General features: G+C 47.1%; 1 protein-coding gene across 1 annotated transcript; it reads left to right on the top strand.

Moving 5' to 3' along the window:
* The first annotated feature begins 7,206 nt into the window (after positions 1-7,206).
* Positions 7,207-14,302, top strand: im:7147486 (uncharacterized). Its single transcript, XM_023964102.2, has 2 exons — positions 7,207-8,643; positions 11,015-14,302. Exon 2 carries the CDS (start codon positions 11,061-11,063, stop codon positions 13,983-13,985), a length of 2,925 nt encoding a protein of 974 aa, XP_023819870.2. The 5' UTR covers positions 7,207-8,643; positions 11,015-11,060; the 3' UTR covers positions 13,986-14,302.
* The last annotated feature ends 144 nt before the right edge of the window (positions 14,303-14,446 follow it).

Here is a 14,446-nt window from a genome sequence, read left to right as displayed (position 1 = left end):
TCCTGCCATGGTGGAGTTCACAGGACTCTCAACCTCCTGAAGAAATGGTTCTTCTGGCCTGCTATGGAGAAAGATGTACGTGAATACGTGGCGGCTTGCACCACCTGTGCTCGCTCCAAAACATCCAACTCAGCTCCTGCTGGTTATCTGCTTCCACTGCCCACTCCTAACCGCCCTTGGTCCCACATCGCTGTGGACTTCGTTACTGGTTTGCCACCCTCTCATGGACACACAGTGATTTTCACCATTGTCGACCACTTTTCAAAGTCTATGCATTTCATTCCTCTTCCACAACTCCCTACAGCTACCAAGACAGCTGAAAACCTGGTCAATCAGGTCTTTTGACATCATGGGATTCCCTTGGACATTGTTTCGGATCGTGGCCCCCAATTCATCTCGCAGGTCTTGAAGGCTTTCTGTTCTGCTCTGGGTGCTACCACTACTTTGACGTCCGGGTACCACCCGCAGTCCAATGGCCAGGCGGAGAGGGCCAATCAAGAACTTGAAGCCCCACTCAGTTGCCTGGAACCCCAGAACAGCTTTGATTGGTCCAGGTTTCTGGTCTGGGTGGAGTATGCTCATAATACTCACCCATCATCTGCAACAGGGATGTCTCCCTTTGAGGCCTCCCTTTAGGTACTCACCACCTTTGTTTCCGTCACAGGAACTCGATCTGGAAGTGCCCTCAGTCCAAGTCCACCTCCAGCGGTTCCAGCAAATTTGGCACTAGGCCAAGGCCGCTCTCCTCTGCACCAAGGAGAGCAACTGCCAGATAGCTTATCGCCACAGGGTGGTAAGACCCACGTACCAGCCTGGTCAAAGGGCTCTAGTCGCGGAACATCCCCATCCAGGCTACCTCTCGGAAACTGGCTCCCCGCCTCACACCATCGACAAGATCATCAACTCTTCCTGTGTCCGCCTCAAATTACTTGCGGCTCTCAAGGTACATCCCTCCTTTCATGTCTCCCAGATTAAGCAGGTCCACGAGAGCCCTCTGTGCCCGCCGTCCGCTTCCCCTCCGCCCGCCCGAGTCATCAACAGGCCAGAGGAACGCTCATTGATCTCCCGTCCCCTAATCCTGGACCATTCCCTCATCTCAGACTTCTGCCGGGCTCACCCGGACCGGTGTCCTGGACCGTCGGGTGGTGGTCGTTGAGGGAGGGTACTGTTATGGTGCCTCTGTCAGCTCCTCCCCCTCCCCTCTCTGCTCTGCTCCTGAGGATTCCCAGCTGTTTTCACTCAACTTATCTCACCTGCAGCCTTCTCAAGGAGATCCAGTTCCAGCATTTATTGCTAGTTTGTTGCTCCTCCATGGTTCTTAGTCTGGTCTGTTATGTTTTGCTCTCGAACTCTTTTCTCAAGCTAATCTCTGCCTACGCCTTGCTTCCAGGAAAAAAAACCTCCACGAGTGTAAACTTGGGAACCACCTCTAGAGCCTTCGGACCTCCTTGTTTACGCCACGATCCTGTTCATGCCTGACCTCCAGCACAGCCCTTGCAGTAAGACCTCCAGCCACACCGCAACTTTAAGCCTGAATTCCCGTTTCTCACTCAGATGATCACCTGCAGTCGCCAGCCATCATCTTCACCAACGGATCCACGTCCTGCAAAAATAAATCACCTTAACTTACCTCACACTCTCCTGTCTTCCTTCCGGGTTCCAGTGTTTGGGCCTTGGAGAAACAATCAATCACGTGAGGATGATGGTGTTACCCTGAGAAGGTGTCCAGTGATGAAGTCCATGGCAATGTACGACCAGGGGCGACTGGGTACGGGCAGAGGATGTCATAAACTGGCTGGAGGAGAGTTGGAGGACACAGGTGGTACAAGCTGTGATGTAAGATCTAACGTCTCTCTCGATGGATGGCCAGAAGAACCATCGCCATAGAAGATTAAGGGTCCTCTGGATACCAGCTTGACAGGATATACGAGAAGCATGACCCCAGGAAAGCACATCTGGATGGAGAGATGTGGGCACAAACAGAGTGTTATTAGGAACAGAAGGATGATCTGGCTCCTCACCTTGGGCTTGTAAAACTCAAGACTCAATATTCCAGGTAGGTGAGATGATGGTGGAAGTGACTGGATCTTTACTGGAGCTGAATCTCCGTGAGAGAGTGTCTGATTTAACATTCTGACTTTACGGCCTGTAGGTTATGGTAAAATTGAGGAGGCCGTGGTGCAGCGGTAGGGCGGTCGACCCATGATTTTATTATTGCAGGTTCGATTCCCGCCTTCCACACCCATGAGTCGAAGTGTCCTTGGGCAAGACACTGAACCCCATCTTGCCTCCGGTGGGAGGTTGGCGCCAGTGTTCGGCAGCAGAGCCACCACCAGTGTGTGAATGTGTGTGTGAATGTAAGTGTGTCACGAGGATAATGGGCCGGGATAATGGGCGCTAAGTGGCGCCACTCCTCCAGGGCGAGCTTTATTGCCAATAACTCTCGATTTCCCATGGTGTGATTCCGTTCAGCCAAGGAGAACTTGCGAGAGAAAAAGGCACATGGTTTTAGCTTGCCAGAATTATTTTCTCTTTGAGACAGGACAGTTCCCACACCAGAATCTGAAGCATCAACCTCTACAACGAACTGGCTGGTGGGGTCGGGCTGTATGAGGATGGGAGCTGAGACAAAAAGTTCCTTGAGTTTGTCGAAGGCAGACTGAGCCTCGGGACCCCAAGTGAAGGGTCTATTGATGGAAGTGGGTTGTGTAAGAGGGGACGCTATGGTGCTGTAATTTCTTATGTATTGATAATAGAAAATAGCGAACCCTAAGAACTGCTGTAGTTTCTTTCTAGTTTCCAGAGGTTCCCAATTGGAGACCGCCTTGATCTTAGCTGGGTCAGGTCTAATGTTGCCTGCCTCAAAACTTTAACCCAGGAAGGAAATGGTGGACACATGAAACTCACATTTTTTCCGCTTTAACATACAGTTTGTTCTCGAGTACGCGTTCCAGCACGAGGCGTACGTGATTAATGTGTTGAGTGATGTCTTGTGAGTAAATGAGTATATCGTCCAAGTAGACGAAAACTAAATGATTAAGGAAGTCTCTGAGAACGTCTTTAACTAGACGTTGAAAAACTGCAGGGGCGTTGGTAACTAGATATTCAACGTGCCCTAACGGAGTGTTGAAAGCAGTTTTCCACTCATCCCCCTCCTTTGTACGGACCAGATGGTAAGCATTACAAAGGTCCAATTTAGTGAAAACTTGGGACTTCTTCAACGGAATCAAAAACAGAACTGATGAGGGGAAGAGAATATTTATCCTAAAATGTGATCTGGTTGAGTTCGTGGAATTCAATGCAAGGATGTAAGGTCTTGTCTTTCTTTTCTACAAAAAAGAAACCTGCCCCAACCGGGGACGAGGAGGGACGGATAAGGCCAGATGAAAGGGCCTCCTGAATGTATTTTTCTATGGCTATTTTCCATGGTGGTGTTGCCACCGCTGCAGGGACAGTGTTTGATTCTGCTTGGCTGGGCACATACTGGCACGGAACTGTGTCAGTAACAGGTGTGCGAACCCAGCTAGCTGGGAGGAAGACTGTTACACGGTGGTGGTTGGAACCCAGAATTGTTAGCATGAGTCTTCAGTCAGTGTGTTTTGCTGCTTGTGTTTGTTGGTTCTCTGCTCTGTGAGGGTTGTGGGGACACTTAACCTTAGGTGGGGGCAGTGTAGCGACCTGGGAATTAGCCTTGCCTTCAGCCACTAAAAATTAAGGGAAGTGGGGAATCTTGATGTGAAAACCATGACTGAGAGGGATGGGAACAGAAATGACCTCCATGCTGTTTAACTGTTGTTGTGTTCGGATAAATGGGCGTTGATGCTGAAAAGGAGATTTTGCTTTTCTGCCTACTTCTTCCTCTCTGAGACTGTCTGGAGCACGGACAGCTCTCCAATGAAGCCACTTACCGGATGACTTCCGGTTCCGGGTTACGGGCAGGGCGTGTGGCGTGCCTCTCTGCGAATACAACTATCTTATCTTCAAATTACTTAAAAGGTTGATTTTCCCCAAAAAAGAGAGCTGACAATGCCCCCGAAGAAACCCCAGGAATACGAAGACCTCAAAAAGACTCTTGACATTATTCAAGAAACGCTGAAAAGTTTTATGGAACAAGTGTCGGCTAAGCTAACGCCACTTTGGGAGATGATGGAAGAGTTCCGAAGATTTCGGGCTCAAAACGAGCAGCGAGAAAACCGGGTCGAGATTCTGGAGAAAAGACTGGACGATGTGGAACAGCAAGTAAGGATGAATAATGTCATTCTCACTGGAGTACCAATCAAGCCTCGAGCGAAACTGACAGCAGGAGCAAGCACTGCTAATGCTAGCGCTAGCGTAGCTAGCAGTGCTAATACGGTGATCGGGGCAGAGTCTTTGGAGCAGCAAATACATTCATTTCTCACATCTAAAGGGATTTCCCTGGATCTCAATACCATAGAGACCTGCCACCTGCTCCCCAGGAGAAAGGAGACGGATAAACCAGCGATCCTCATCAGGTTTGTGAATCACAAACACAAGCTAGCTTTGATGAATCAAAGGAAGAATCTGAAGGGATCTGCTGCTTATCTGAACGACCATCTGACCAGAAGGAATGCTGAAATCGCCAAACATGCCAGGCTTCTCAGGAAGCGTACGCAGATTGAGAACACTTGGGTTAAAGGCTGCAGGATTTACGTCAAACCGCTCGGTCCAGAGGACCGGTCCAAGGTTCTGGTTGTGAACACCATGAAAGACTTTGAGAAGTGTTTAATCACGGTCGTCTGAAAAAACATGGAGTAATAAACCAAAGAGCCAAATAATTTCAAGAAATATGACAAGAAATATCCCGATTCATCACTTTCTCTGTATGTCTGACGTAACCTGAATAACAGCAGAGTTCTAACCTGCAGACAACTTGACCTCAACTTTCACCGTCGCTGATATCAGCTGAAGAAGGATATGGACCTGAATCTAATGTCTGCAGACATAACATCGGAGAGAACTATTAACTCTGTTTAAACCCAGAAGTACGGCTGTTATCAGTAAAAGAAGAAATGCCAACCTTGGACAATCGACAGTTATGGACCCTTTTTACTTTCCCCCTACAGCATTACTTTATTATAAAAAAAAAAAGTAAAACAAATGATTAATCACTTATTGAAAATTGTTAATTTGATTGACTTTTAATGATATTACTTCACTTTCTCCAAAAATTGATAAATTGATTCAAAAATCTTTCCTAATGTAGCATAATTTTGCACATGTTTTTAACTTTTGATACTTGAAGAAACTTTGCTATGAAAATTCCTGAAACAGTGTTGTGTCTACTTTACCGATATAGTATTATGTTTTATTCATATGAATGGCTTTTATAAGTAACATAATCTGCATATATTTCAGATGACTGATCTGCATTTGCCATGTTGATTTCTAAAATAGTTATTTTTGACGTAATACTTAAGTAATTCATCTTTGTCATGTGCTTTATCGATATCTTATGATTTTTAATTCTGTCTGATAAAAACCGGGAACCGGATATTGATAAATCATGTAATAAAATGGTTATAATATAACGGGGTGGGATTATATAAGTTTGCTTCCTTCCACTCCCTTTTAAGCAATGTATAACTGATGATTATATTGCTGTTGTGTATTATTTGTACTTAATTGCTTGAAATAAACCATTTCAAATCAAAATCAAAAAAACTTAATTAGCAGCTCTGCTATACTGACGTACCAGCTGGGTTGTTACAGTATGTTTTAGTGTGAATGACCCTAAAGTTACTCAACTTACACACCTGTACCAAAATTGGCACAGGTCAAGTGTCAACATTTTGAATATTAAAAAGAAATGGTGCCTAAAATTAATGAAATGATTCACAGACAACCATAATTGTATTCTGAAGGCTGTGAAGGTTTTGGTGAACTTCAGATTTATAGTTTGTAAAAATAAAATTGTTGAGTGTGATATGTGTTTAATGGCAACATTTTAAAAAATCCTGTATGCTTGTACTTTGATGGATCTCAACCAAACTTGGCAGACTTAAACATCTTAGTGTAGACTACCACTGTAGCAAGTTTGGTATTGATTGAGTTACTGGTAGTTTGGTGCAAATCCAACCAGTAGTTTCTGCGGTATAAACTCCTCCCGTCTATAGCGCCCCCCTAGTGTTGGACTTTTTCCAACTTTGGCACAGGTGTACAAGTTTAAGTTTCCCACCAGGTCCTTGAATTTAATCTTTCAATCTAATGTAATTTACAAGACATAAACAAAAATGTAACGGTTAGCGTTTTGCGTAAACCTCTGATGGCCGTAACTTCGTACAGAAACAAAATGTTTACACCAAAAATCAATTTTGGATAGAGCTTCATTAGTACCTTCAACACACCAAATTTGACATTGATTGGGTGAAAACCCTAGGACAAGTAGCGTTTTAAATGGTTTGCATTCCAGGCGACATAGCATAAAAAAAGTCTTGGCGGAAATGGGCGCGGTATCAAAGGACGCAGAATGATCCAAAGATCACGGGGATGTAAAGCAAATCCAGTGGGACACATGATTTAGGATATGTGAGCCCAAACGTACTTGGTCCTGGTATAGCACCACCTAAAGAATGACACGTCGTTTTTGCTGTCCAAGGTCGTGTCCAGGATCAGACCAAAGATTCCAAACAGTTTAGCTTACAGGGGTCTGGTTAAGGCCACCCATCGAGTTTTAGGGTGGGAAGAAAAAGAATAATGTACAATAATAAAAAACATAATGAAACAATAGGGTTCCAGCACACTGGTGTGCTGGTAACCATGATGCTTTGCATCTGCAGTTCCCAGCCCTCCGTTGGCTTGGACCCCCAAAAAGGTAGTAGAACATGAATGATCATTCTGACAAACAGAATGGTTGCTATCAGCAGGTAATTCCTGTTTGGAACACTGCGGGGCGAAAAGTCACTCACTCCAGTTCTCTGACACAGTCAATGCTTGTGATAAAATCGCACCATTTATTAGCCTACTTTACAATCCAGATTCAAAGTTTAAAGCACCGTAACAGAACCACAGTATGTATTAACCCTTTGGTTTTAAATGGGTTTTAAAAGACAAAAAAACAAAATGTTAAAACACAAAACAATGGTTGCTGTTTAACCTTTTATATTTAGATCTTGGTAGATTGGGATATTATTTACCACGTGTCTTTTGGTCCCCAGTTTAGCCCAGAAATGTTCCATCTCACGTCAGTCTCCTGAGCCTGCCTTCAGTGGAAGGGGTGTGGCCTTCTAACATGCTAACTGATTGGAGAAAGTGGTTGCCATAAAAATGTAGACTAAGACCAACACAGACCAATCCGTGTTCGGCAGCGGACACTGATTGTAAGAAGGTAGTAAAGGGCTTTAAACGGCTGCTGCGGGTTTTTGCCACTGACTTCCTGACCGCACGCAAATGTTTTTGGCATGGGACGTGCACGTGGTACGTAAGTGCCTGTGGGATGCCCACACAAACTACACTCTGATCGTCTAATTTTCTCATTTCAAATAGGGGTGTGTACTGGTGATACGAGACGTATCCCAATATTGTACCAGAACACAATTTTCTTTCTTTTTTTTAAGGATGACTTAGAAAAAAGTACCTGAATTTCAATACGTCTTTCATTGTAATAAAATTGTAAAATTCTGTTTATTTAAAGATCAAAATGTTAAGCACTGCAACTGTTTCTCAGATATAAATTGTTTTTACCCAAGCAAATTCAGTGTTTTTATTTTGGTAACTTAAATATAGAAAGAAAACAGTCGACATTGTCTGATTTTCACAACAAAATATATTTCAGTACAAGAAAAAAATGGAATGAATGTGTTATTTTGACACTTTTTAAAAAATCCCTTTGAATTATCATTTAATCTCTGCCAGTGTTGCTGGATGAAGTCTTGATTTTTACAGCCCAAAAATAATGAATCAGTTAGCCATAATTAGAAGTAATTAATTATCCATTGTTACTTCCTGATTTGATTGAAAGTCCAACTTTAAAGTTTTTTTTTTTACATTTTTTATAGAAAGGGGGGAAACAAATAATCAAACACTCATTCTTTTTTGAAGCGCAGCTTCACGTCAGATCTTAACACTAAATAAATAACAGACAAACGCAAACTAAATGCTAAAAATGTATGTCCCTTGTGCTAAGTGGGGTCTGGATGACCCCACTCCCACTTAACGTGCCTTGGATATCACACAATGGATTAAATAGAGGTGTGGAGATCAATCAAATAATACGCGAGTCTCGCGAACTATCCGTCAGCCCTGCATATGAGCATCTTTCATTATTCTGATTAACGGCCCTGAAGGCGGCACCGCGAGGAAGCGCAGCGACGCCGAGAAGAATCATCAGTGGAGGTCAGACCACCAGCGGCCACGGGCACGCGCCGCCGCGCGTTCATGGAGGAGGACTGCCAGAAGCCTCGCTCGGTGTGCGCATGCGCTCCCTCAAGCACCCCGCGCTTTCTGCAGCCGCAGCTGAAACTCGGTCCGGCGCTGTTCCTCCTGGCAGAGCATCGCGTCTGTTCAGCACAGAGCAGCTTCCCCGGAGAGCCTGCGCCCCGCACGGCCAGATGTCAGCCGAGCTGCCTCATCCTCCCCGTCTTTGTGGATCCTCTGCGGCTGGACACAGCCCCGCTCCTGTGGCTGGTGAGTCGGAATGTGCAGCCGGTCCCCGTGCTCCTTCATGGGTCGTGGAGGCTCGGTTACCGACCACATTCATCCCTCCGGCCTGTTCAAGAACGTGGCCGGCCACCTCCCCCCGCTTAGCTTTCACTAGCACCCCCTCCAATGAGGATCTGGAGTCCGTCCAGGTTTGGACTGGATGCTAATGTAGCCAACGTACTGCTGGTTAACGTGGCTAGGCTGCTATCGGGGGCGGAATTCCTCCTTTGGTTGGTAAAACGGGAAAGACTCGGTGGGGTTTTCGTGAGCTAGAAGCCGTTTCGGGTTATCGGTCCTTGAACGGTCCAGTCTTTCCAAGGATTTGACCGTAAAGCTAGCAAGCAGCTAGCACAGCTGTGCGTTTGTTTGTGCTCCTCTGGTGTTTTGGTTGATTAGAGGAGAACTGGGAGCCTCAGTCCTGAGCTGTTCCTCTGGAGCTGTTCCTCTGGAGCTGTTCCTCTGGAGCTGTTCCTCTGGAGCTGTTCCTCTGGAGCTGTTCCTCTGGAGCTGTTCCTCTGGAGCTGTTCCTCTGGTGCTGTTCCTCTGGAGCTGTTCCTCTGGTGCTGTTCCTCTGGAGCTGTTCCTCTGGAGCTGTTCCTCTGGTTCTGCTCCTCTGGTTCTGCTCCTCTGGTTCTGCTCCTCTGGAGCTGTTCCTCTGGTGCTGTTCCTCTGGTGCTGTTCCTCTGGAGCTGTTCCTCTGGTGCTGTTCCTCTGGAGCTGCTCCGTTGGAGCTGCTCCGTTGGAGCTGCTCCTCTGGAGCTGCTCCTCTGGTTCTGCTCCTCTGGTTCTGCTCCTCTGGTTCTGCTCCTCTGGAGCTGTTCCTCTGGTGCTGTTCCTCTGGTGCTGTTCCTCTGGTGCTGTTCCTCTGGTGCTGTTCCTCTGGAGCTGCTCCTCTGGAGCTGCTCCGTTGGAGCTGTTCCTCTGGAGCTGCTCCTCTGGTTCTGCTCCTCTGGTTCTGCTCCTCTGGAGCTGCTCCTCTGGAGCTGTTCCTCAGCATCAGTCTACACGTTGAAGTGTTGTTTGGGTTGAGAGTAGGAAACTGTCCAGATGTGTTTTGAGGGGAAATTTGGGGCTGATGGATCATTAGCCTTTAAAAGTAAACAAGAAACACTCAATAAAAACAGTCCTGGCAAAACAAAACCATTTTAGTTATGAAGCTGCAGTTTTAAAAATCTGTATTATTAAACTCTGGTGTCAACAAGCCTAGAATGAAGGACACTATGAGGCGTTTTTACCATCATCACAAAGTATTAGTGTTGTTTTTGGAGATGTCATCCAACACAAAAGCATGAATAAATCGAATAAATGTTCAATTCCTCACAAAAAAACAGCCCTGAAGTGGCATTTTGATCTATTCACGCGTTTCTTAGTAATCCAATAAAAACCTGCATTCTGAGCACCAGCCCCTCCCAGTCCACAAAAACGAGCAGGTCCCATTCATTCCTATGAGACTTAGGACCCGCCCCTTCCAGGAAGGGTCTGTTATCCCCGCCCCACCCCCAAGATAAAACACACCCACTTTCTCCACGGAGCTAATGCTGATAAGCAAAAATGCTTTCCATCTTTGCAAAAGTTCGGATGTTGTTTGCCTTTGGGGGCGAAATGCAGACATGCTGCCGAGGACGGCCCTAGGTTGAGGTCATGAAATGGGCGACGCCCACACCAGCAGGTGCCTCCGAGATCGAGTCTCTTACTTCTGGGTAGAAAGGGGGCTGCAAAAATGACTAATTTAATAAAAACAAGAATGTAATTTGAAGTGATATCAATTGATAAAAATTTTAAGGAACCGTTTTGGCCCTTTGAGGGTCACGGGGCTGCTGGAGCCTAACCTGACCACTCGTTATTTGACATGAAGCATATCATCATCCTATCAGTGAGGTCCCATAGTTTGTACCTTTGCCAGTTTCACATTGTGTTATTAACATTTCTGGATATTACTTTTGTTTTCCCAAGTAATTGTCGTTGTGATCTTTCAAATATTTTTGCATGGAGTGATTTATGTGATTTATTCTTCAGGGCCACCGTAGAAAAGCCAACTGAAACATTTTTCTTCATTGTTACTTGATTCTTAGCAAATCCAAAAGCAGGTTTTTCTGAATTTTTGGTTTTCTGTTGTATTAATACCCAGATCATTTATCAAACTGTGACTCAAAAAGTGAGGTTTGAATCAGTTGGTGGGGACAGTGAGTCGGTCAGCTGGATTTTAAACATTTAAAGTAATTTAAGTTCAGTTATTGTTATAAAAATGGTTGGATTTAAAGTAGATGCATTTCTAAACAAAGCGATCATTGAAGGCAGAGACCTTTAAAGTGGTTCTGCCTTTTCTGTGGAAATGACGTTGTGTTTGTTCTTGCAGGAAGGAAGCTCCCGTCTTCTCCTGCAGGCCTGCCCTCACCTCAGAGATGCTTGGCTTACAGGGAAGCTCCTCCTCTCCTAAGGTGTACCGCTGTGTGGCGTGCTCAGCCACCTTCAGTGGGCTGGCCTCTCTGTTAGTGCATCAAGCAACCCACGCAAATACCCTCCACAAGGCGTCCGCCCCGCCTGCCGACCAGCACCAAGCTCCCTTTCAAAGCACGGACTCGGCCAGCGAGCGCCTCGCTCCGCCTGCTGTCCAGCCCGAGAGCCCTTCATCTTCTTTTTATATTTGTGACTGTGGAGAGGAGTTTCAGGACTTTGATCTCATGCTGGAGCACAAACGCTCCCATGCCTCTCAAATGCAGCTGATGCAGCCTTCAGAAGACGCACGTGTCCAGGAGGTTTTGCCCGCGCCCGATGAGTCATTTGCCCCCGTGAGCCAAACAGGCTTGGTCCTTAGCTGCCCCTCTACTTCCATATCCCCCGATGCTGAAGGGCCCACATTAAATACCTATAAAGGTGATGTGGCCTTGGAGGAGGATGTTGCCATGGTGACGCCTCCTCAAGGCCAGTGTTTAACCCCTGAAGATGTCAAAGAGGAACGACTGGAGAATGTCAGCATCTCCTTTGAGCGAATGCCAGATGCTGCAGAGGACGGCTTCCAGGAGAAGGCCGGTCAATCAGACTTCAGTGAAAAGGGCGGCCATTTACCTAAAACCGATGTACTAATGAAACTGCTGGCTTCAGCTTACACCAACCGCTTCCCACCTCCACCGTCACCAACAGATAGTCAAAGCAACACAGATGTTTCACTCAAAGAAGAAGATGTGCCAGTTGACATAATGCCCCTGGAGAAAGCAGATGTGTCCCAGGGGCATGACCTCTCCATCGCCCAACTGAAGCGACTGCTGACGAAGCCTGGAGTAAAGACCAAATGCCCCTCCATTAGCACTGTTCTAAGCCTGAGTAGGAAGAGAATTGTGTCTCTAACAAAGACTTTTTCCCCCGTTGTGATCCTAGAGACCCGGCAGAAGCTCATGGATTCCTTTAACAAAGGCACATACGGTAGATACCAATGCGGGCGCTGCCGCAGAGTCTTTCATAACATCGACCGATTGACCGAGCACCACTTCTTGCACAAAAAAGAGCGCATTAAATGCTGCCGTCGCTGCAAACAGCTGATTATCGGGCGCCTGCCTTTGCCTAAGAATCACGTCTGCCCTCAGATGGCAAACAGAAGCAACCAGGGCTCAGGCTCTGTAAAACCTAAGTTCCCCTTTGCTCCTAGAAAGGTGCCGCTCCACAATCTAAACAACACAAAGAAAGTTTTCTACTGTCCGCTGTGCAAACACAGCTATGCCCGCAGGTGGAACCTCAAAACGCACCGTTGTCATGCCGACGCGTCAGCCGTGTCCAGGCTGGGTAATCCCTTCCACGGAAGGCTCGCGCTGAGGCCGGACGAAAACAGCGAACTGTTCACACATGAAAATCAAAACGGATATTCGGATTTCAGGAACATTGGTGTCGGAACCGAGCTCATGGACCGCGTCAAGGTTGAGGTCCCGTCTCCAGCTGTCAAGCAGTCGGACGTTTCACAGACGGCCTGGACTCCTCCGGCAAAGTGCTTCTCCCCATTCTCGAACAAATCCTCCATGAGGGACGACAGCCTGTCCCTGTCTTTACTGCAGGAGGGAGCAGAGTTGAGCTGGGGGACAGACGCTTTAGTCAGCGAAGGGAGTAACGAAGGAAGGTGGGCAGTGCCAGGGGATGAGGGGATTCTGGCCTTTTCCTCTGCAGATAAAGCCAGCGATGACGAGGATGCTATGGCGTCCGGCTCAGCTGAACAGGCAGACGGGGTGTCCCAGGGCTTGCACTATTTTGTCAGTGATGGTGTGAGGCGGTACCCGTGTAACAGGTGTCACAAGACATACAGTCGAGCCACCACCCTGAAGCGGCACCTGCGGCTGTGTGGGTTCAGGCCCGGTGCGTTCAGGGTCGTCCCGCAGGCTGACGGTCACAGTTCTGTTGTGCCACACGTCAGCAGCGTCAAATTGTTCCCCTGTTTTGTTTGTGGAAAAACCTTCAACCGCAAGGATAACATGATGGTTCACAGGAAAAGATGCCAGTTGCAGCGAACTTTGCAGGATGTGGATAGCGGGGCGGTGCCGCACAGTTTGCCAGGCGGCGCAGGAACAGACCGTCCGCCCCAGGAGGACGAGGCGGGAAACTGGGGCATCATGGGCCTGCCGTCTGTTCTTCCAAGGAGGGTGACATGTGAGTGTGGGGCCAGCTTCACATCTCCAAAGCTTCTGGTGGAGCATCTGCAGAAGCACGCCCAGGAGACGTACACATGCCCAACTTGCGGAGAGACTGTTAATTCTTGGGCTGACTATGAAGTTCACCTGCAGATCCACATGCAGTCTCATCACCAGCTCCTGAAGGGAGTGCAGCCCCCACGGACCCACCCTCTTCTGCTCCGATTTCAGCCCCAGCCAGCGGAGCGTCACCCACTGAAACACCCACAGCAGCTCCTAAATCCTGGGAAAAAGCAGCGCATCGTTTGCTCCAGATGCGGAAACAGTTTTGCGACTCGCTGTTCCCTCCGAAGGCACATATCCTGGAATCGCTGCAAAGGCGTGCGGGCCACAAATCCCCCCACACCCAAGACCTTCCGCTGCTCACACTGCAACTCTGACTTCCCAAACACCATCAGCCTCCTCTTTCACCAGCGGAGCGGAGCCTGCAAACCCGCCATCAAGCCGGTCCGCTGCCCCGTTTGCCTCCGCTGGTTTGGGACTGTGGAGAGTCTGCAGAAGCACCTGCTCACCCACAAGCAGTCCGAGTCGTACCGCTGTGACGTGTGTCAGGGCACGTACCCCAACCTCAAGTCCCTGAAGAACCACCGGCGGAGGATCCATCGCATCATGGCAGGAGACACGAGGCCCAAAACTCCAGATCTGCTGCCCTCCTAACGCCGTTTTAACAGAGATGTCTGTCATTTGAATTCTGCTCTCTACTTTCCACATCAACATGTGTATATATGATCTGCTTTTATACTTAGTCAGTTAGTCATAGAAAACGTTCAGTTTTAACGGAGCGCAAGTGTCGTTTTAGTCAGCTATGTCCAGAATGTCAATCGGTGTACACATTTGACTTTTTCCCCCAGGAAATCAACTCTATATTTCTTTGCCTTGTTAGCCTGTAAATTGTTTAGTGATGAAAGGTTTTCAACAAAAATGTTGATGTAGTTTGATGTTGTTCCCTGTGGTAATAAATCAGCTTGATGACAGTCATTAGTAATTTTATTTTGCTTTACTTTAAAGGTTAACAAAGTGTAAAAAGTTCTAAAAAAGGGCTCTAGTCAGTAAAAGTCCCGTATCTTTGTAGAGGACATCGGGATGCATTACAGAAATTCCCAAATGAAAAATACTCT

Source organism: Oryzias latipes, chromosome 16, assembly GCF_053564925.1.
Source record: "Oryzias latipes strain Hd-rR chromosome 16, Olatipes_Hd-rR_3.1".
Lineage (NCBI taxonomy): Eukaryota > Metazoa > Chordata > Actinopteri > Beloniformes > Adrianichthyidae > Oryzias > Oryzias latipes.
Note: the sequence above shows the minus strand (reverse complement) of the source record. Positions and strands in the feature narration are given on the sequence as shown.

Excerpts from the sequence above, each read along its gene's own strand:
- im:7147486 (XM_023964102.2), top strand. The coding sequence starts at position 11,061 with ATGCTTGGCTTACAGGGAAGCTCCTCCTCTCCTAAGGTGTACCGCTGT.